The 24324-nt window shown below is 36.8% G+C and overlaps 1 protein-coding gene across 2 annotated transcripts in view; it reads left to right on the top strand.

Moving 5' to 3' along the window:
• Positions 1-1290: 1290 nt before the first annotated feature.
• The window catches only part of LOC139962496 (uncharacterized), a 60786-nt gene continuing 37752 nt past the window's right edge, over positions 1291-24324 (top strand). For both annotated transcript variants that reach the window (XM_071962509.1, XM_071962508.1), the window contains exon 1: positions 1291-1769. In XM_071962509.1, the coding sequence (XP_071818610.1) occupies positions 1487-1769 (283 nt within the window). In that variant the 5' untranslated portion in view covers positions 1291-1486. The remainder of the gene's footprint in view (positions 1770-24324) is intronic.

The following is a 24324-nucleotide window of genomic DNA, read 5'->3' as shown; positions in this document are numbered from 1 at the left end:
AACTCTAAAAGTCACAAAGTGGGATTAATATTCGGCATAATGTTTTTTCTAATAGGATTGTGAATGAGTGGAACGGTTTGCCTGATAAAGTTGTACTTCCAAGTATATTGTGAATGGGTTTAAGAATGCTTTTGGACAAGCACTTTAAGCATTGTAAACTGGTTTTAGTTTTTGTGTCTTCATAGTTTTTCTCATATAGACTTGAGTGTCCCTATTGATCCCTTTTTTCCTACTAAACTAAGCATGGCCTACGAATATAAACGTGACCGAAAAAAAACTTTGATATGTTGTTAACTTTCAATTTGAATTTAATTAACGTTCTACGCTACCCCGGTGATTAACCGTTATGACATATAGTACTAAATATAATGAGAAATGTGTTAATGAATAATATTGATGGGAACAACATAAATGATTATTTTACACCTGGCTTCCAAATGGTGTAGCATCGAAGTGATATTATATTTGCAGCCTATTGCTTCTATAACCATTATAGACAATGAAGTCTAGCCTAGGCTATGGGCATATATACTTTCAAACATTTGGACCGTAACTATTTCTGAATTTGAAACTATATTTTGTTGTCTACATAGCCAGGGAGATAACAGCAATTTTGCATATATTACCATATTTTACTCTTATTATCGCCTCCGAACGATAGGTAGAGGATAAATGTGTTTTGAAATGTTCATCTCTCTCTCTCTCTTTATCAATATGTTACTTCACGGTACTTTTGAATTACCGTCTATGCAGTAATCAACTCATTTTCTCAGATCTCAGTTAAGCATAAATTTAAGAGTATATTTCCAATAAACGCATTCCATGAATAAAGAAAATATTTCTCTTGCAAAACTTCCTATGGAAATTTGCGAAGGATCATGTGATTGACTAAGAAGTGCACCGATACTCAGGCCCTTAGCCAGGCAAGGGAACAGGGGAGGACTGCCCCCCCCCTCCCTTGTTCCCCATATGTGCCAATATAGTGTGTAGTCTAACAATGTACAAAACCTTTCACAAGTTATACAAACTATAGTATCATACCCCGCTGGTGTTGATGCTCATCAAACTAAGAATTCCCTGTCAATTACGAACGTTACTGAGAGTCCAGTCTATGGAAGCGTTTTGATTTTATAATTTCTTTTTTGTTTTGTTGAAAAGAACTTTGCGCCACCAATTACGTTGAATAACTATTTTAGTCATAGTGGCATAGGGAGTAAGTTCGTACGTGTAACAGCTGTAAACACGTAGGATGAATGGAGCTTGGAGATGCTGACCGCTAAATGCAAAGCTGGCACGTATTACATACACACTGTGCTGTATGCCTGGGTACACCACAGGTCTGTCGTACGTACGTATTTCAAACAGTTGACGACAGTGGTAGTAGGCCTTAACGAAATGCTGCACAGGTGCATGGATACTTGTGATCACATTTCTCGGCCTTCACAACTTTTGGGATTCTTTTAGGTCCTCAAATCTGCCGTTCATAATGCCGTTCGTTAAAAGATCGGTAGAACCGGTGGATTTGAGTAACAGACCACTTCCGAACGATGGATTATCGGAAATAGAAACCGTTACTGTCAGAGTGAGTAACAATACTCTGTGTGGATTAGTGATGCAGCTCGCAAACTTGGCATATCAAGCAAACTCCATCTTTGACGAAGTTCTCCAGGAAGGTAACAAGATAGCCGAGAAAGCAGCTCATTTGAGCGTCAGGGTTGTTAAACTTGAAGAAACCGTTTCCAAGTTGGATGCCAGAGCAGTCAGAGTTCGTAAGTTTCAAAATAGGCCTAATTGTTACTATGGTATACATAATACAGTAAACGATCGCACAGATAAATTGATTGCCCACCTGGAGGATAATAACAAGTTCGTGTACATACATACTGTTAGTGGGTTCCTTACACTGTAATTTGTAAGTTACACTACTTGTTAAGTGACACTGAGAGGGCTGTGCCCGTCATTTGTTGATACTGCAAATTGTGCAACAAGCAGATAAAATTTGGCCGTCATAGCTTCAGTTATGCTAGTATCTGCCCTAGCTTGATGTTGCATTTTGCTACCCTCCAACACTATGCCATATCATTAGGAAACATACAGAAACTATTGAAAGTTGGAAGTAGCTTAATGAAATGGTAGCATGGGCCCACATGTTAAGGCCTAAGTTAGGCCTAGGTTTTACTCTTAGTGGATCGCTCTTGGCAGATTGGCTTACTAAGAAATCAAAGTGAAGTACAAATATATTCTTCAGTTTATTCACATTTCTGTGCCAATAATATTCATTGTTGGACTTGCTTGACCATTGCCTTCTGTTTTGCTCCATCACCTGGTCAACCAGTAATAAGTAATATTAACTTTATTAAGCTAAGGTTGTACTATATCTACATGTTATATGTGATGTACAAGATAAATATATGCTACTGAAATAAATTAATTTTAGCCAGTTTGCTGACTAATTTTATTGTGAGAGTGAAATAATTTAAGAATGACTGTAAGAGATTGAGATCATTTTGTTTTCTTGATGCATCCCCCCCCCCTCCCCAGGTCTCACAAAGGGCTCTTAAGTTAGTGGTGAAGTAGTATAAACTGGATTGATTACATGCACAACAGAATATTTTGTTTTATCCATTTCTCATAAATATTTGAAGAAGGAAAAAAGAATGCAAGATGGGAACAAGCAACAAATTGGAAAAAAAAGAAAGAAAAAGAAACAAAATTAGGAGAGAGGGTGGGTGGGTAGTGCAGACCTGCCAAGCACACTGCCCAAGGAATTATCAAAACACAAAACCCCTGATAGTGATGCTGCTTGCCATGGATAATAATAAAGCAACTCACACAATGACTGGAAGTTAGTAGTACTATTACACAAGGTATTGGGTCCTGGTACTGAAGTTCGATCGATCATCATTGAGAAAGTTCATATTGAAACAATTGCTGACCTTGTCACGCACTTGTCCTGTATTGGTGTGTATGTTTCACACAATTGGGAAGGGAACAATGGGCATTCTGAGTAATTGTTTAGTTAACAATGTGCAATGAATAGGATATATATACACTACTGTATTATCTTATACAGTAGCTCAGGTGTACAGTGTTGCAGTAGTGTGAGAAACTATTAACGAAAAAAGATGGCTGTCTGAGATGCATTTCTTGGCATTACTATATAATACTTGCATATTAGGCAGATACTGTACGTGTACATTTGTTGTAAAAGAGCTTATTGGACCTTTGGAAGATTAGAACTTACTGTACCTTATCATAATAAAAGGGAACCTCTGAAAAGTGACAGATGATGATTCGGGCCATTACGATTAAGGGATCAGTTTGTGTCTGTTTATAAATAGTGGGAGACGTACTGTAATATGGCTTTAAAGCCCTGGTTGAAGGTAAAGACTCACCTATTGCTAAAAATTCTTTTACTTCTTTCATAAAATGGGGTGGGAAGGGGGGGGGGAAGGGGTAGGGGAATGAAAGACAGTCTTATATTAAAGATATTTTTATGACTGAGATCAAGCTTCTCTTTAAAATTGAAATGGTAACATTTATATGAATTTGAAAGAAACTGAAAATAATCACTGGTCTGCTCGCTTCATCAGGCTAAATTTGAAGGCTGTTTTTCTTTCCTTTAGGATGTTGTTTATTTCTATTGCAAAGTTTTAAAGTAATTATTCATTAGACAAACAAACATTACAATTATCAAGATGCTTTACATATTTTCATAGATCTATAATTCTATTTCATACTGAACAGACCTTACTCAATCAATTTAGTTCTAAATTGTTTATATGCATGAGATTTGCAGAGACATATTTACACAGATGAGCCAAGCCATCAATCTTTGCAAGTATTACAGACCAACAATCATATTTAAGCTCCTCTAACCAGTAACACAAAGCATTACCAACCAACAGGTCCATCGATGGTCTGTAAAAGCCCCTCAGACCAGTAAGGTTTGAGGAATTTGATACTTTCATGGTTGAACTTTGTCCTTTTTAAAACAGAAGACAGCTCTTGGTTTTCAACTAAAGAATATAATTTATAAGGGGAAATAATACAAATTAAACAATAGCTACATTTCTAATTCATGTGTTTTTCCTTACCCCCCCCCCCCTGCCCCCAAACAACTATTAGAAAATGGAGATATGTGTTGTAAATGGAAATGTTATGTGCTTGTTACTTGTTAGTGTAAATTTATGGTTAAAACACCATTGTCATAGATTTCCTGGGAGGTTGGGAGGTACTTATCTAGGCTCTTTGTCATCTTAGTATGAAAACAATTTGTTTTCAAGTTTATTTACCACAAACACTAGCCCTCCATTCAGCTTGAATATCTTGTTTTCTTTGAGCCAACAAAGCCATGGTTATCTTGACCTCATCGGTAGATTAATTGATTTTAAATCCAACTAATATTTGATGTACATGTGTACTTGTATGTATACAGTCCTGCTGGATGTGTTCCTGTCTGGCTAAGTTTGAATAGCCTTGATATTAGAAAGGTTATCACAGCAGCTTTAGGTCACCCTGTATAAACTTGACTGTCTACCCACCTCCATCTTTAGACCTGTGTCAATGTACTCCGTAAACAAGGACAACGATGATGCCTGCAAACTAATTCAAATAGCTGCATGCTGTTGTTGTCATGCACCTCAAGGGAACATGTACTGGTGGAGCATGATCTTAGTGGCTTAAATATGTCATAAAATTAAATGAATGTACAATAATGAATTTATGTAAAGGAGGAATCCATTCTGTGTTGAAAACAAAACAAAAATTGTCAATACGATGCCATAATTCCATCACAAAAAAATGAGTTGATCTTTAGTTTGAAGTGGAAATGTTTATTTTTAAGATGTAATAAAATATATTCATCTGGCTTGGGCCTCACTTTAATAAGCAGTTTATGCATTTCATAAGAAAGAAGCGATAAAGAAAAGGACATATAAAATAATTAATGTAAACAAAATAAATCAATTAAAATACATAATTAAATAACATTTAACATAAAATTTAAATTTAAACGATAAAACATCTACCCTGTATTTAGGTAGTATTTGTAACACATCCCCAGTGGTTAACAACCATTTTATGCCACAACACAGTCAAAATTTTGGCATTTGGCAGCAACCCATTGATCATCTCCCCCCCCCCCCACCCTCCGTCCTTAAATTTATCATAACAATGCCACTGGAATGTGGTTGCTAATTATGTGATGGTTGGATCAGCTTCCTTCGCCGCAAGTTTGTCGATCTTGACTGGAAGCGGCTACAATATAATCCTGACGTTAGCAGACAGGGCCAACAGAACACATTAGAAAACCTTTGGGACCCAAGTCACATAGGTTGCTGACAGTCAAGATAGATGATTGGTATTGCAAGTTATTGAGTAGTACACACATTTAATGTATACATGAATACATATGATACTAGTGTGCTACTCAATAATTATCATTTAGTTCAGTTACTTGTTAAATGGTGAATAATACTGCATGCAGCTAGCTGCGTTGTTCAGGTCACATGACTATTGCAGTTAATATTATTCAGAGTAAAATACAGTAGATTAATACAACTTTATACACTGTCTCTCTTTGAGCTCTGACTGCAGACAACACATCAGGGAGCTTAAGCTGATTGTATGCTTTAAGTCTATACAGTTTGTTTGTCTGAGGGGCTTTTACCGACCATCGATGGACCTGTTGGCAATGCTTTGTGTTATAGTATATATGCTTTGGTTGATTTCAATGCCTGCAATTTACCACTAGTTAGATATACAGTATTCCGGTCTGCCACCTTTTCAAGCTTCATGTACATAGAATTTTTGTTTCTCGCCTCACTGTGTGAAGTTTCCTTCAAGTGTTAATACATTATAAATGGATGGTAACTGCCTGCCATTTATTATAATTTGTGTGTTCGCAGTATCGTACAGAACAAGCCATATGAATAATTTGTGTGTTTGGCAATATAGTCACGAACAAGCCACATATAATTTTTGTGTTTGGCAGTAATATAATACAAAACATGCATATGTGACTGTGGACTTGAGCAGTACTGTGCTAATATTGTGTTCAGTCTGTGGTATAACAGATGTACTGTACTGTATGTACATAAGATTGTACAGTGCTATTGCAGTGTGCAGGGGAAAAATAGATGAAGGAAAGAGCTGGTATGTAAGGCTACTCAAGTATTACATAATTTATTATGTGTTGTTTAGACGGCTTGTCAGCCAGACAGTATCTCATCAATACAGTAAAAGCCTAGTAAAAGTCTGCAATTTATACTGTACCACAAACTGACTGCAAATATTGTACTCTAGATACCACACAGTCACAAGTCAAAAATGCTTCTTAGAAATTGACAGTCAGATGACCAGTTTTGTAAATATCAGTGGGTGAATAGGGTAGGATGAATTGGAAAGAATAACATGGACTTTGGTTCATGGCATCTTGGACAGACTCAGAAATCTAGAAAGTGAGTTGCAGATTTTAATGCTAGTGACAATCCTGTTTGAATTTGTTACAGACAGATTCTTTGCCTCAGTTTAGTCAGTAATGAGGTGCCTCTGAAGAAGATTCTGCCAGCATGGGAAATGTGGGGTCCTGTAAAGTTATTGACCCACACTGTTCCTACTGTACACTGTAGAGATCATACAGCACTGCCAACATTTCTGTGTGGAACAAGTTAACCTGGCCTCTTAAAAGCAGCTATGTACAGTATTTTGTTAATTGTATGTTTCTGTGATTCTTCTCTACCCTGCCAGCAATGGTTAACTTATGGTAATATACTAATGCTACTGCTTGTCAATTTATTAGTGATCCCCTCAACTCACTTGGGTTGAAATTTCTCCAAAAGATAAGTAGACTTTTAAAGTAATTAGAAATTAATGCCAATGCCTTCAAAGTATGAAGGAGTAGTTTAGAGTCGGTACTTTTGAAATAGGAAAACGGTAAGATATCTACTTGGTTCTGAACGTTCTTTGATTTGTACTTTTGGGTAAGTTCAGATGACAGTCCTGGAAAAGCTGTTAATACACTGCAGACTGTACACGTATGGAACTTGATAGGACATAGATGTCATTATTTACTTTCGTTGAATAGCTCATTCATGGTTGATTTAAGATGTAGTACTTTACAAATAGGTTGACTGTTATTTTACGTGGTGAATGTTATTATAGGCAGAGCTTTCCCACCCTAGAAGATGCGGATTGTTGGTAATTTAAAATGTAGTGCATGTCGCTCTACAATTCTTCCCTTTTTTTTCACAGTACTGGCTTGGACTTAGGAATCAATTGTGACTTTTACGATATAAAGTCTTATCTAAATTAATAAGGAAAAATGATACAGAACCCTTCATAAGTACAGTACTGTAAAAACATTTAATTGACTTTGCTCTTCAATTACTGTACCTGTGAACAGTTACGTGTGAAAAATTCCCCATCTACAGTACCTTACCTATGGAAACTACAGTAATCAAATTTGTTTCCAATTGGCAAACTTTCTTTTTGTCATATTAAGCCTCAGTGCGGTTCTCCCTAACTAATCTGTGAGGAAAGGAAACTCATAATATCTCCAACAATCAATTCAGGAAGCATTCACAGTGAGAAAATAAATCTCGCACGATCCGATGAAAGTTGAAACTCAAAACGACATTCAAATGCCCAGATCATGTGACATAATGCTGTTGGACAGGTGTCTCAATAGAGAAGCCATTAAAAACAGGAATAGTTTAATAGGAAGAAGAAAATAGGAAGAATAGATTCATTGTGAAGAGGAGGAGGAGGAGGAGGAGGAGGAGGAGGGGAGGAGGAGGAGGAGGAGGATGATCATCAATGTAGATTCATGTTGACAAATTGTGATAGTTTCTATGAATGCACATGTGTCTAGGTTGTGAAAATGCTAAGACCCAGGAATTTCTTTTTTCTTTGTTGTTGTTACACAGAACACTTTTGTAATTTTGAAATAGTCTTCTGAAGATATTTTCACTGGTCGTAGATATAGGATTACGTGTTTCGCTCAGCTCTTACCTTACATGTCCCATCACATGGCACTCCTTGTATCTAATAGAGGAAATGAGAAGCAACTAATATTTTCGTGGATGAAATCTCACACACGAAAATCGACACGAAAAGGACTACATTGCAAGTATATATACTAAGAATGTTTAGTTCAGAAAGATGAGAAGTAAGTTTTGGGCTGTGCCAAATTATGTACAGTATAGTAGTTGGTGTAGTGTATGGTTATGTATGAATTTACTTCGCTCCTTACTTACCTGTCTCCACGCAACTTCAGCACTCTCACTCTACCGTGTCTAGATTGAACTGGTACGTAACCTTTAAACACTGTGCGCCGTTTCCTTATAAATAATCAACCAGAAGGTTTTAAGGGTTGTTACATGCACATGTATGTACAGTATGGTCAACTCAGAATTGTTGTGTTGGACCCACACTTAGGCTATAGTTCACCTTATTCAATTTCGATGGACGTCATGTTATCATGAAATTCTCCCAATTTTTGAAGTTGTTCATTTTTATTGAGTTAGTAGGTTTATAATGTTAAGTAGGCTATAATTAAATGGGGGGTTGGTTGGATGGTGTTGGGGGGGGGGTTTGAAGTGGAGTGTGTGTTACTGAGATCATGATTGGGAGGCAGACTGCCTGGTATAATATACATGTATTGATTATGGCATCTCAATCATTATATTGATTAGCTTCTTTGATATCATCAGTACAGTCTTTCAATCCTGTCTTCCATTTCCTAGTTAAGACTCTACACCCTGTTTTTCTTCTCTGGTTTGGCGTAGAACTGTTTTCCCTGGCATATGGCAGCATGCAGTATATTATAATTAACCTGCTGATGTAATACTAGTTTGTGAAACAGGTCTATCAAGCTAGATTAGTAAACATGTTGTAATATATCATGTGACAGTAATTCCCGCTCTTTTTGTTTTGTTTATTATACTTCCATTCTTGCTGGTATTTAGCTCTGTAGTCTCTGACACTCTTTTTCTGTACCAATTCTGTGAGCATCCATTATTTGCTGGTTTCCTTTAGAATACAGAATTGCTCAATTCTGTCTGCCTTGTCATGTTTTTAAATTATATCTGTACTGTTTGTTCCAGTGGGGATGCTGAGAGATTTACAGAGGTTCCAAAGGTCACAAAACAATCTTGGATTTGGATTTAAATGAAATTATCATGCTTGAAGCAACAACAAACTGCTCATTTGTTCTGGGTTTGTGGGAAATCTTCCATGGGTTAAGTAATTCCATATTGACTTTTTGTCAAATTCCCAGGACTTTTATACATGGTCATGAGGAAGTAAATGGTGTCTTTTCCCATCATGCTTTGGTCCTGTATTCTAACTTCCTTATATCTAGGCAAACTGTAAAGGAGGTTGTATAGAGAGGTACTAGAAAATATTGAACATGTACGGGTTTGACTTACAGTTAGGCTGTTTTCACGATATTGAAGGAAAGGTGGATGCAACGTTACCAGTTTCTATTCATGGGATGGGTAATTTGGAGGGGGGGGGTGGTGGTGTTTAAATTTTATGCCCACTCAAACTAGCTGGATCATTTTATTTCAAACACACAAATTTGGTTACCAACAGTTGTGGCCAGGTATGGAGCTTACACGTATTTTTTCAGTTTCTGTACAAAAATTGTTTCAACTCTTACTGGTCATAGTTGTGTACTTTGAAACCTGGCAACATCTAACTCAATCCTTCATTGCCACAAAATGTTAGTACACACCGCTAAATCGCAAGCTAAGCTTGCTCAAGATTCAGTTGGAGATCGAAACCCCGAACTACCACCGATCACGGCGAACTAACTCTGATCACGTCAAGAGCAGCTCTTTTCTGTTTATCTCTAAATCCAAAATGGAAACTTGGCAAACCGTTCGCGGCTAAAATGACTATATTATTTGCAATGCATACCTCTCACCTTGATTGTATTCAGAGTGTTCGTGAACAGGAGTTGGAACTATGGCGCATTGTTGACATAAAAGTTACTGAAGTTTGAAGAAGATTCTTATCGCCAGTAAGTTTTGTTTGGTCTACGAATGTGACTTCCTCAAATATTACAAATTAACGACTATTGATGACAAAGTGTATGACTCATCCTTCCAGTCTGCGTTAATCAGAGGGCAAGACATATTCCGCAATATTTGTACCGCAATATAGACTCGCTGCCAAGGCACCTTCAGGATTGATAACGTTATCAATCAAGGAGAACTGGTTTCAATGAGACGCCGTCGACGACTACGACCAAGAGACTAAGAAGTGTCAGAGGAAACAGAAGTCAGACCTTAGGTTATATGATCTACCTAACGTTACTAAGGAGATTAAATAGAGAAAGAGGGTAGTTGTGACACACTTAATATTAAATCCATATGAAGGAAGTAGAGGGATTTTGAATGGGAGGCCAGGCAGTTCAATTTCATGCCAATCAACAACAAAATTATTAATCTTAGAAGGGATTTTATGGGGTTTATTTTAGTTGACACCCAGGTTGGAAAGAATAGGTTAGTCAGTTTGGCTGCAGAAGGGGGAAATGAAATTATTCCAGGTTGGGTAAAATGTGGTGTAAAATACAAACTGGTCTATTGTGTACATCTTATAAGCTGAACTACCCCAAATGCAGGTAAATTAAAGTGGCATACTGTACATAGCCATGTAGAGACAGAGTATTTAAAGGTACAGGGAGGGGGTACTAGGATACACCTCAAAATGTAAGTATTTGATTAAATTTGACATGAAGATACAAAGCAAGTTTGTCTAGAATGGGCTTGAGACCATTGACCTCAGTAGGTACAGTATAAACTGCAAAGTTGTCTTATTAACTAGGACTCTACTACCTGAACAATAGTGTGTTGCCATAAATAGGTAAAAATACATTTTAGTTTCTGCATAATATATAGAATTTTAGACTTATTTCTTGCATGATTTTTGTTTTTATTTCCATTATTCACTCGTCAACAGACAACCGTACTGTAACTGGCCTAGTACTTTATTTTTATCTCTATTGAACCAATAGTGACAATGGGTTCACTTCCTATCGTACAAAGATCATTGGATGATATGGCATACAGTTTAATGTACAGTGTCAATATATTCCAAGGATATTAGTGTCCAGAGGTTCTTTGTTCATGAAGTTCTGGTAAAAATCCTTGTATGTGACAGGAATATGACAAAAGGGGAAGGCCCTGGGTCTATCAGAAAAATGGCCCTGGGTAAAGACCCTCTAAATATAGTCAAGGGCAAGTGTTAACAAAGAGAAAACAGAACATCACCACATGGTACTGTATAGGGATGCCAATTGTGTATTGTGCTAATATCCAAGTACATGGCAAATACTGCAGTATAAAGTGTTCTTCTGCAGATAGAATTGACAACTGTGAAAAGCTGAACATACAGTAGATGGTGATACATTATGATTTAGATCGCTGACTGTAGTACTGTATTTTACATAGGAAGCCTTTGTAGTACTGTATTTTACATAGGAAGCCTTTGTAGTACTGTATTTTACATAGGAAGCCTATAAATGTAAACTTACAGTACAGGTCTCATTGCTAAATGGTTGCAAAATGGTCACACATTTGTTAATAGGGCTGTAGAATAACTGGTAAATATAAAGTTCTCAAAATGACAGAAGAACCCAGTCGTTAATTGACTCAATTAGTTTGTGCAAAGACGGACTGGGCGAGAGGGCGGGGGTGGAAGGTAGGGGTGGGGGAGAGTGTGTTGTGGGGAGAGTGTGGTGTGGGCACTGAGGATGACAAAACATGTGAAGTCTCATATGTCACTTTGCACATCATACAGAGCCTTGTCAATTACATCAGTGAAGGCCTATTATAGTACTAAGTCAAGTGTCAAGCCAGTTTATTGTTCAATCATGTTGTAATCTCCACACAATTATTACCAGGTTGTCAACATTCCTGTGGACCCTGAACCAAATACTATTCAGCAACCAGAAAACGCACTTTCATCTCCACTGAAATGTGACATATAATCTGTCGATCAGAATGAAATTTTCAATTTGGAATAGCTATCGAAAGGTTCTTAGCCTTAACTTGATATTGAAAAGTACTCTCAGAGTAAATTCCATCTTCCACCTATCTTGATATATTTATGAGTTCTGAAAAGTTGTGTTACCTTTTTGATCGGTGGCATTAAAGGGATAGATTTGTGGACCGTGTACAGTACTTGCCGAAGGAGGTGACTTGGATAAGTCTGGTTCTTTTTTAGACTGATTAAAGGATCCAGGTTAGTATTAAGTGGTGGTTTAAATTGACAGACCTACTATGTCAAGTGCTGTTATTATTTGGATATGTTTACTGGTCATCTCTGTCCAACTATCAAAATTACCATTCAGTCCCAAGTTTGTTTCTTTCTCCCTCTTTGGAACACGAAACAGAAATTTGAAGTAGAGAGAGAGGAAGAGGCAAGGGGTAGGATTAATTGGGATAAATAAATAACTGTCCCATGAACCAGACCTCTCTTGGCCCCTTCCCTTCCCCTCTTACTAGTTGAGTTAATCTACCATGAAATTGTTGCTCAAGGCAAAGATTTTAATAATTTGAGTAGTCATAGACAGAACCACATGTTTTCAGTATTTTATTAAAGCTAAATGTCATATACTGAACCTCAATAAATTATGTACAATGCAAGATTTCAAACTCTTGGCATTGCCCTTCTTGAGATGTTTCAGTATTTATTAGTATTGAGGAGAAAACATAGACCTGTCTTCTAAGCTCTTTCAGTTCTAACTTTACACGCATTCCGGTAGTTACATCGCAGTAAATGCCATGGCTTCCCATATATATATACTTTCACATGTATCTTTGTTTGCTGACCCTATAGTATTGATCTTCAGTGTGTATATCAAAAGAGAGTAGGAATGGCCTCAGAAGCTGTGTAATGTAAGTATTGATTACCCTCACTAGAGACAATCAATACATCTCTGTACATACATACACACTGTACTACAGGAGTTCTGTATGTCCTCACTACTATCTTTGAGATGCGAGTTCTTATTAGTGCCGTGCAGTTACGACTGTACACATGAGGCAAAGATATTGAATATTGTGTTATGAATGAAATAAGTTCAATTATTTACTTACAATGTTGGTGATGATGATGATAGGGAAAAGAATCGATTGGTGATGATAAGCTGTCAAATTCAAATTAGTAACAAGGTAGGAAGAGTTTTACTTCCGTTGATGCACAGAGAAATGAAAAAGAGATTGCTGGCATGTTTTTTTTCTTTCATTTGTTTAAAAGAGATTAAAGGTATAGGAATACAGTAAAAGGGCTCTGCCATGTAAGTCAGATGGAATCCGTCCATAACTAGTCATATCCAGTCGTATCCATGGGAGTTTCATCTTAACAGGATGGGGCTTGCATGATAGTATTCACGGTCTTAAATTATCACTACATATTTAGGGGAGGATGTTGGTAGGATGATAATGCCTTCACATATTAATGTGGACCTGTATTATGGGATATAGTATTAAGTGTGATAGACATCATGGAGGACTTCAAGAATATTACCTCCAACTGCAAATTTCCTATACAGTACAGTAGGTTTAACTATTACTCACTTGGAACTTATGTCTTCAAGCATGATCTGTGACACTCTCACTGTATTATAAACCATTAAGCATCCATGTGTACAGTATTTACCCTACCCACTTAATAAATTCAATGATAATACATACTGTTCTGTACACCTCACCATAAATCACAAAGCAACCTTATCTGGATGTTAATGTTGCAGGGAAAACTAATAACATTATTCCATAACCCAACTTTGAGAACTTTAAGAACAACAATTGATGGTTTTATTGTAATGGCCAGTACTGTCTGTATACCTACAACTGTATAATCTTTATCAAATCGAGTGTCATTTGGAAACGGTTGAATGCCTAGAATGTACTTTGCAATTGTTGCGTGTCATTCACAGTGGTTTGTGGGAAATTAACCGCATGCAAATGCTGCTACTGTATGCCCAAGGTTACGCCTCCAGTCACACCGGTATACTGTATTATATTGAATAGTCAGTGGTAGCTCAAACATGCAATACTGGGCTGTCAGAATGAATTAACGCTCAGTTGCACACATCAGCCTGTAGGTTGCAGAGTAATATATAATGGCTGTTCTGTTTTCAGACAAAATAACAACAAGCTGGCCACATGTTTTCTTCCCATAGATTGTAACTGAAGCAATTGTCAGGGCATTGTTGGGTTTCCAGGAGATGATTGAAATGAGGTAATTCAGCTGCTGTATCTTTGTTTTTGTTGGAGAAAAAAAAGCTAGTTCTGTAGGTTGTTTTGGTGGTTGTAGAGAGTGGATATTTCACAAACAACCTCTGACATTTCGGAGAAGCAACTGGAACGGAAAACTGAATGCATACTTGGATGTTTTGTGTTGTTGTAAACTTTGAATAGGGTCTACAGGCTGTAGGGATGACGTTTGTAGGGCTTAAAACATGTAGTCATGTCAGATGTAAAGATGAAACTTGGTATAAACTGCAGCAGTCCTGAAAAAAATAAGGTACGGTACTAATAGGGGTGGTATAATACATCAGTAGTTAACTGATATTTGTGAGTGTCAACTAGAAATGGGAATGGGAAAGATAAATTCAGATAAAATAATAATTATCATAATAATGATATTAATAATATTAATAATTATAATAATAATAATATTAAGAATAATATTAATAATAATAATATTCAAGTTGAATATGAAAATGAGAGAAGCAGTATAGGAAACAATTAAGAGATGAACTGCTCAGATACAGACTACCAGACCTGTACATTAAAAGAAATTAACTTGACATTTGAAAACTTATTGACACAGTCTTTGAAAATTCTTTTTAAGAAAGGTAGCCCGTGCTAGAACCTGGGCTGCAAGAAAACCAAACAACTTTATCTACACTCAACGTTAGTCTCTACCTTACGAGACTAATGACTATATATATCGGAAAGTAGAGAGAGACCCAGTATCATCCTGGATGGAAGATCGTGTGCACTTTGAACAATTGACGTTTCTTCAAGTTTCAAAACTGATATAGTGCTATCTAGAGAAGATTTGTTTCAATTTTATTTGTAAATTTACAAGGTTTAAGGCTTTTTAACATTTCCCTGATAATTTTCATCTGTCTTTTTGTATTCCTCATACATTTTGCTCTGAGATTAAATCTACAGTATTAAAAATTTAACAAATGATAAAGTGAGTACCAAATCCTTGTGGTTGCCATTGGAAACCATGTAACCACGGTAATAGATTAATACAAACTTCACCAATTGCTAAGACAATGCAATGTGTAACTTCATGAAGTGACAAGAAAAGACATGATTCTTATCAGGATTAAACTTTACTGATTATATAGACTTCAATGTTACAGAGTTATTTTCATACAATTTATATTAATGTTAGAGTTCAAATGTTAAAGCTATTTTCATACAACTTTCCCCATGTTATGTTCCAAAATCCAAATACTGTATGACACCTTTCTAATTCAAAGACCATGTGTGATGTAACCGCAGTCTACAATGCTGATGCACAGTACCCTTCTTTTCCTTTTCACACCATCTGTTGTTTTGTCCTTTTCTTTTGTATTTTTTTCCTTCCAGGGGTAAGCAGCTGCACTTCTGTGGTTCAAAGCCATGGCCATAAGTTTTGTGAAATTTTACATTTTTTTTCATATTTTATATTTCATGGCATCTTAAAGTATATACTCATATATCTTTGAGCCTCTAGGCAACCATGTCGAATTTTAATATACACTAATGTAAATTGGTTTTCATGTCCCATCTGCGGTATTCAATACAATCGCTTGCAACAATTGAAATTCGAAAGAAGAGTGAAATCCGTAAGATACAGATGATTTTGGGGCGTACTTGCAGGCAGATTTATATGAGTGGGTTGTTCTTCATTTCATCAACTTAATAAAAAAATGCAGCTTAAGTTTATAAGGGTATAGTGTGTACCCCCATGGGTATTGTGTGCACCCCTGGGTATTGTGTGTACCCCTGGGTATTGTGTGTATCCCCTGGGTATTGTGTATTTAAATACAGCAGACGACAAAATTATGATTACTGTAGGTAATGTAGCGCTGGCATTTAGTTGAACTGCCTGATTCTGAGAGGGAATTTAACCAGTCAAATATGTATGAAAGAAAGCAAATAATGTTTACAATGGTGGTGATAGATAGATACTGTTGAGTGAGAGTGTGTGTGTACCCAGTATGACTAGACATTATTCTAAGTACTTGCAAACTGCAGATCTTAAATAGTTACAGAGAACATCTTAAAAAGAACATTGCACTTTCAAGAAGTGGCTCTTGACTAGCCTTTAGAGCTTTTATCAGATGACTGAAGAGGCCTAAAAAAGGAGGGTTTTGATTTTAATCCAATCTGGCTTGCTTAGGTACCTTGTACAGTATATTCTTTACGGTAAGCTTCTTACAGCTAAAGTGGCTTACATCATTCCATAGCTTCCAGTTACAAGACGAGAATCTTTCCACATCATATCTTTCGCTCATCTACATCTTCCTCTGAGAACTTCCTGCCTCTTAAGTCTTGTATACCTTCTCGGTCTTGTAGATCCCCCCCTCCCCCGACCCTCTCGATGGTGCATGCTTTGATAACACCGAGACGATAAATTTTTAGCCAAGACATCTTTACTTCGCTTTGGAATCCCATCCATGTCTGTCATTTTAATTCAGGGAGCTTTTAATCTGCTTTCAGGGACGATGGGTATGTTCACTGTGAATGGTTAGCTGTGGCCTTGAGAGCAGTGCATAGTACTACCATGAGTCAATTACTTCCTGGGACCAATCGTAGGCCAGTCATTACAACTTACACGGAATCCTTTGAGTTAATCGACCAATCGTGTTGTTGATTTTATCGTCCAATCACCAGTAAGATGAAGTGGCTGGGAAATAAAGTGCTGCAAAGGGATACTTACTAAATCAGTCTGCCCCGGCAGCTGGTTATAAAAATAAATGTTTTATTTACTTTTACATGTTTAAAGGTTCAGGTCAAAGCATTTGTAAAGCTGTTGGCCTCATATTTAAAGTAGCGTTTGTTTATGCTGATAAAGTTTGCTAAGGGTGATTATTTTCATTGCATTCAGTTGCCAGTGAACTGTGCCCCCATTTTCGCTATTAAACTTTACAGTTTGAAGTGTAGCAATTTTTTTTTTAGTAACCCTGAAAGTGTTGGACTTAGACTGTAAGAATAAGTTTTGGGAAAATTATGGATTGAAAATTATAAATTTTATTTAAACGTTAAGAAGTATGTTGGTCAGATCTGATAATTTGTAACCCTCCCACATAAATAACAGTAAGCAAAACAAGAAAGGAATTTAGAAAAAAAAAAAGAGCAATGAAAATGGATAAAGGGAAAAACAGAAAGTGTAGAATTCAATAGAAGGAAAAGAAGAGTTACCTGTCTCATCACAACAACAGCACTCTAGCAGTATAGATTATCCATGTCAGGTTTAGTTTTGGGGTAATGATAGATAGTGCAGGTTCTTCTGTTATTTGCCCTCCTTCCAAAAAATATTGTTGTTTTTTTTTTCGTTGTCTCATTCATTTTTGTGAATATTCCAAGAAAGATGAACGATATGAACTGACCAGATGGACATGTTTAACATGACTGGTTTGTGATGAAACATTAAGATCCATCAACCGTTATACTAGTGATTGGGCCAAATTTAGCCTCGCTGCAAGGAAATAATTGGAACTCTAGTGAACAGGTTACCGCACTTCAATTATCCTCCATTTTTGTCTTTTTTACCATGCAATGATTTGTTATGCCCTTTCTCTACTATTAGGTGGTTGAGATAATTTGAGAAATTAAATCCAGATGTGACTATTTTCATGTCAAGTTCTGAGAAATTTGCACAGCTGTTTGAATTAAAAATCTTGCTAGTCTGCATTAGATTTATAGTTGTCTTTTCTTTTTTTTCTGAGTGAGTGAATGGCTTGACGGTGAATTTTCATTACAGCTAGCAAACCGAACTTGACTGTGATTAATTAGCTAATGACCCCACTTTTTTTTCCATATTTATTTATAATGACATCAAACTTAACTAGACATCTGGTTTGATATATATTAGTATTACACTGAGTATTGGTTTGCATTATGTCGGTATCACACAGTTATTGCCAACGTTTTCAGTTTTCATTAACTGCCAATATTTTCAGACTGATCGTATGTTGATTTAGTTCGTTCCTCTCTTACCTGTCTCCATCCAATCTGCATGTATGCACTTTCTTATCTACTGTACATATTAACTACATGACTGGAGACGTTTAATTACAACGCCCTCTATTTCCCACTTCTGGGAAGCCACCCACTTTCTAAAACCAGTTTAAAGTTTGGGATTTCGAAGAAAAAGTTTAAACAAATAGGGTCACTGCATATATCGTCCCTTGTTTCACGCACTGACGAATATACATATTATTTTATTTTGTTTTACGTAGTGACGAATGTTTTTAAAACATTTATATGCCCTTAAAAATTGTTCCACATCCTTTAAATTTGAAATGGCTATAAAATATAATTTGTTGTCTGTAACATAAAATTAGGATACTGCTTGAAAGGTATTATTTGTGATCAAACATTCAGTTGCAAAGCAGTGAATTGATTTGGATCGTGATAGATAACTTTCTAACATTCGTCAGTACGCGAAACAAGGGACGATATGGTTGAGCTTTTGAAAAGGTTGAACGTAAATGTCCTGGTAAAGGCATTGAAGACTCGCCCCCAAAAAAAACCATGTGCGGCCATCTGAAAAGTTAACTTTCTGTTGCTTGCAAGTGACGTTTTGTTTGTGTCGCTACAAAATGCAAACAGTAATGAAACGTGATACCTTGTTATCTTTAGCTGGACCTGAGATGTCCATTGCTGTATCATTTATACACTGTGCTGTGGGTATTGACCGCAGCTTTATGTACTGACTGTACACTACTGTCTAATTACCGACGGTGCCAAGCTGTGTGTATTCAGTTCTGGGATCGATGGTGGTGTCTAACACTTCTGTTACACCTCATTCGAAAGCTAGGTCAGATTACCGGCATTAGACTTTTCTTTTTGCACGAGTCTTCACACCCTTTAAAGTTGCACCCAGTGGAGACAGTTCACCATTATTACAGTATCCAGTCGATCAGCAACTGCCATGACAGGCGCAAGAGTTGAAGTTTAAATGGAAGCTAGTCTACTGATAACAGAAATCTCCATTTGTGTGCTGTCTTTTCTATAGGCTACAATAGGCTCATATGTCAGGTACATCAGCTGGGCCGTATACAGTACCTGCACACAAAGTACTACCAACGTTGAAATGAAGTGGAAAAAGAGGCAAAGTTATACCCACATTTTTCCCTAAAACTGACAATAGATCTATAATTTGCAGTTGTAAACGTCACACACTTGACGCCAATGAGTTAAATATGGCATTATATATATCTGCTGCGGTGTCAAAGATCTGTATGACATCCACTGATCCAATATAAACAGGATCTGAAATATTGAGATGTGTGTATTATAATACAGAATGGATGCTCACACTGATATTGGTACTAGCTTATATCATTGTGCACAAATGTAGTAGTGCATGGATCTATAAACGGTAACCATAGCTACAGTTTTAATTCAAATTTGAACTTGAACTAAACCGTTAGATACTTCACATCAATTTTTATTGCTTTTGTGTTATTTTCGTTTGCTTATTTTGGGTGTTATATTATTATTAAAATTTTTGCAATATTTTTGAAAGTCTTTTATTTCATTTTATATGTCACAGGTTTTTTGCAAAATCAATTTTAATTAACATTTGAAACAAAAATCACCTGTATATACAATTGTACAGCTGTAGCTATGGTTACCCAATACGTGCTACTGGATCCTATATCTCTCAAATGAGCATCTCTGCACCGTGAACTTTCCATGACATGTTAGAACGGTCAACAATTCCCTCGCTTAATCAGACCGAAACTGGACCAGGAGATAAAGTATCCTGGCGTAATCATCGTATTAATGCTGAGTACATGGTCACCAATCAGTCGAAGGGTTTGCTTTCATTCTTCTCCATAGCTACTAGCTTTCATAATTAACCTACTTGTGTGGTACTAGAGATGTGTACCACCAGCCCTTTGGTTTTGTAACCTGATTATACTACTCACACACACATCATGTAACTGCAAATGATAACTCTACAGGACTCAGCCAGTGCGAATGGACAGATTGTCAAGCTGAACTTGCAGTACTGTTGTAGACAGTGTCCATTGACATAGATCTGGGTTTGTAATAGTACTGTACATGCATTATGTATAGCTAGCTATCATGGCTGCACGAATAGAAAACAGCATCGTCATACAAAATATAGCATGTTTGATTATTCAGAGGTGTGTAGCGTCGTGTTTAACAAACAGAAGCAGGCCTGGATGGTACCAAAATTTATTTTGTCATGTTCATGTGTCGTTAGTTGCTCAGCTTAATTATCTTTGTTTTCATTCTTATGGTTTTAACCAAATGGAGGGGGGAGGGGGGTGGCGGGAGGTAGGGGGAGGGAATATTGATTGTAGGCAAGAATGGGCTCACAACTAGCCACTCAATACATATAAGTGATTGGCTACATAGTAATTGCATAATGTCATTGGCCAGAGTAAGGAGGAAGTATAAAACCATGTCACCATGATTTGACATTTATCGACATATCATTAACAGCTTTGTTCTTAGATATTGAATAAAGAGATTTTACGTAACATGCAGAAATAGAGTGCATAGAAACCCAGGTCACATGGAAATTAAAGCCTGGGAAGAATATCTCTTGGAATTGTATAGTCACAGTTGATGAGTAAGGCTGGGCACCTTATACTGACATTCTACAGACCTACAGTATTTTCTTAACAATTATTGCACTATTTATTATTATGTGTCACTTATGGCTGTGAACCTTAAAATGCCTCACGTTAACTAACTTTGTTGCTTTAGGCAGAGGGAGCTGGGTGGGAGGCCATTGGTTGGTTTAGTCTTTAGTTTGGCATTAATAGTTTGCAACACTTTGCTTGAATAATTTGCTATAGTTCTAAAGAAACAGATTGAAAGGATGTCCTTCATCGACTGGCCTTTCTAAACACACACTGAAGTTGTTACATGGCACCAACAGCTACTACTACACATGCTTACAAATGTGGGAGACCCATCTGTGTCCCTAGGGGACCCAAAAGTCCTATTTGGTCCCTTTTCAAGCGTCCAAAGAGGAAATGTCAGTCAAGATTCCATCCTGTTTTCATTTGGACAAAGAACCCCAACGGGGGTAGTCCTCACAATTACAAGAGACAGCAAAGTTATTGGAGTGATTTGGTAAAGTTTCCTTTTCCGTCTGTTTGGTTTTCCAATCGATGGACAATTTGAGATCTGAGAGCCAGGGGGGACAAGTTACACATTGTGAGGAGAATCTGGGATCTTCACGGTCACAAAGGCAGACAGCCATCTGTGAAAGAAGAGGCTTTCTCGAGGATTGAGTCTTACATAGCACTCGAAAGGGGACGAATACCCGCCAGAAAATTAAAATGACTTATTCTTGTGGGCCGATATTTATTAGTTTGATGTCCAGCCTTGGGGAAATACTTTTTTTCTTTCTTTTAATTTATTTGTCCTGTTTTGCGCTTCACTTACTGACGTTATTTGAGATTTTTTGATGTGTATTATTAACTTAAAGGTCATCGGTGTTGTCCTCTAAATTTTTCAAGCTTAAAGCAGGTTGGAAAATATCTGAACCAGGTTTGTGGGAAATCCAAGGTACTTTCGGGAATTCGCTGAGCAGAGAGTAAAACAAAATATAAAGGAACAATTGAAATAAAGAAATAGAAAAGTAACAAAAATCTGATTAGTAGTTTAAAAAAAAAAGGAAAATAGAAAGCATCAACCCTGTGTTTGATTTTTCTTTACTCATAAGATACCCTCATGAATCAAATTGCTTGGTTGTCCTCTCCTCTGCTTTCAGAAGTTTCACTTGCATGATTCTCCAAGTTTACATAAAAGTTGCGGGAAACTCAGCAAGGTTATTCTAACCCTGGATAAACAGGCCGCAACAAGTTTCAAAATCAAAAGTTTTTCTGAACCTCAGAAATTATTACTAAGGTATGAGGGTGGATTAAAGTAGAAAACTAATTGACTCCAAACTTGAAATTGATGTTTTATTCTTTCAATGCTAAGTTTTGGCAATTTCCGTAAAAGGTCTATGGACACCTAGCCAATTTGTTATGTGTGATAATCTCGATCAAATTCTGTTGAACTTTTTCGAAAAGCTCTTTTCGTTTCCAAGATATACACTGTAATTGAAGTTTTGATAAATCTGGGAACTCCTTAAATATGTGCAAACTATGATGTGGAGTGTTGCGCTCTTCAATATTTATTACATTAGGCCATTATTAGTTAACTCCCAAGAGTTTGTTCCCAAACTGTGTGCATTTTTTGTAGCAAATTTGGCTCGTTCCATTGTCTTTACATAATTTACATTTACTTACTACCGTGTATTCAAAAGTACATGTCTCCTCTGTGTGAACTGCACAGCTACGTGATCGTCAGACTGTTCGCTTGTTACGTTGCAGTCGTATCGCCTGAATGCCATACATCATGTACTGTACGATCTAGTACTCATGGTCACATATTAGTCACTGTAAAATATCAACCTTTATATAGACACTCTCAAACAGCCTTCGGCCTTTCCATAGATTCAGGCAGTGTAACCAAAGAACATATGTAAGGCTGGTAAGAGCAGACCTTATTAACAGCAATAAAAATAATTAGAGATGTGATGATCTGGTGTGAGTCATCTAACTTGTCATTAATTGAAAAGTGAGACTCCATATTCTGAAAAGACATGAATGAACGAATGTCTGGTTCCAAACCGGATTAGCTAGATCGACACGAATTTGTTGAATTAAGATGGTCAAAAGTGATGATTTTCGATACCATGTGATGTAAATTCTGCTGAATCAGTGATTCCGTATACTGTATGTACTTTGAATGCAGTGAGAATGATTGGAGAAATTGCATTTATAATTTAAAAAAAAAATTGGAATGAACTATGTAAATGAACATGAGAGAGAAAGAAGCTCCTAGAGAGACACTGTAGATTAGTTGCATTCATCACACATTCATCTTCAGGCTTGGCAGCTAGGAATCCTGGGTGGTAATTATAAAATACGACCAAAAAAATACCTGCTAACAGTACCTTGCTTACAGTTTTATTTTATTTCGAAAAAAAATACAGGTCTGTTAGAAATTGTTAAATCAAATTCTCAAAGCCCTGGTTTCCTGCTGGTTACTAGATTTAAGAGGGTCCATTTTGTGTATAGTTCTCAACACTGTGCAGTTGAATTAGGTAAAGTGCAGATATATTGCTTGATACCAAAACCATAGATGCATATTGAGTTTACTCCTTGTTCCCTTACCTGTCTCCAATCAATGCATGCACTCTGAATCTATCATACTACAAAAGTTGATAGGCCTTTGAGGTTCATCAGGCTGTTGGTAGTTTACTGTAGGTCCTCCATTCTTAACCTGTTTGCATCCCATGAACACCTAGGGACAGTGAAGCAATGTGTACAGGTCCCCAGACAAAGGGTATACTGCTAATGACTTCACAATGACCTCTATGAACTCCATGTTAGGAACATGGCTGTTCATATGACACAACCTGTAGTTAACAAGTGGGTATTAAAATTACAGCAAAGAAACATAAGTCGATCTTGTTAAATTCAGATATTTAGCAGTGTAACTTTTTCATCTCCTGGTTGAATTTCTCTTAGCGATGACAATTTTGATGATGTGTTATTGTGTATTGAGTTGAGCCTCGTGAACTTATTCCAACTATACCTATAAGAATCTATATTTACTGTCACTGCACCCAATAGTCATATTTCTACCCTGGTTGTCATAACAGAACATCTCTTCAAAGACCAAATTATGTTGTGAGTGAGTTTTGTTTTGATGGGTGAGACTGTGAAATACACACCTTTTCATTTAAGAGAGCTGTTAAAAGAGTGAAGAAAGTCTGACAAGTCACAATTTGTCTGCAGTACTTGGCCTGTGAACTGATCAGTGGTTGACAAATGAAGTGTGGATATTTACAGGTCTGTCTCTGCCAATTATCAACTTCAAGAATTGTAAAATCTATGAATGATCATACAAGGTTTTACTTCAATGTCATACGTAACCTAGCTATGCAGATCCTATCTCTCAGCTGTTGAATAGGACACTAAGTAATATTATGATTTATGAAGCTTGAAGGATGGAGTAAAAAAAAATACACACA

This window comes from Apostichopus japonicus, chromosome 21, assembly GCF_037975245.1.
Source record: "Apostichopus japonicus isolate 1M-3 chromosome 21, ASM3797524v1, whole genome shotgun sequence".
In the NCBI taxonomy this organism is placed as follows: Eukaryota; Metazoa; Echinodermata; class Holothuroidea; order Aspidochirotida; family Stichopodidae; genus Apostichopus; species Apostichopus japonicus.
This window is presented reverse-complemented; position numbering and strand designations above follow the sequence as displayed.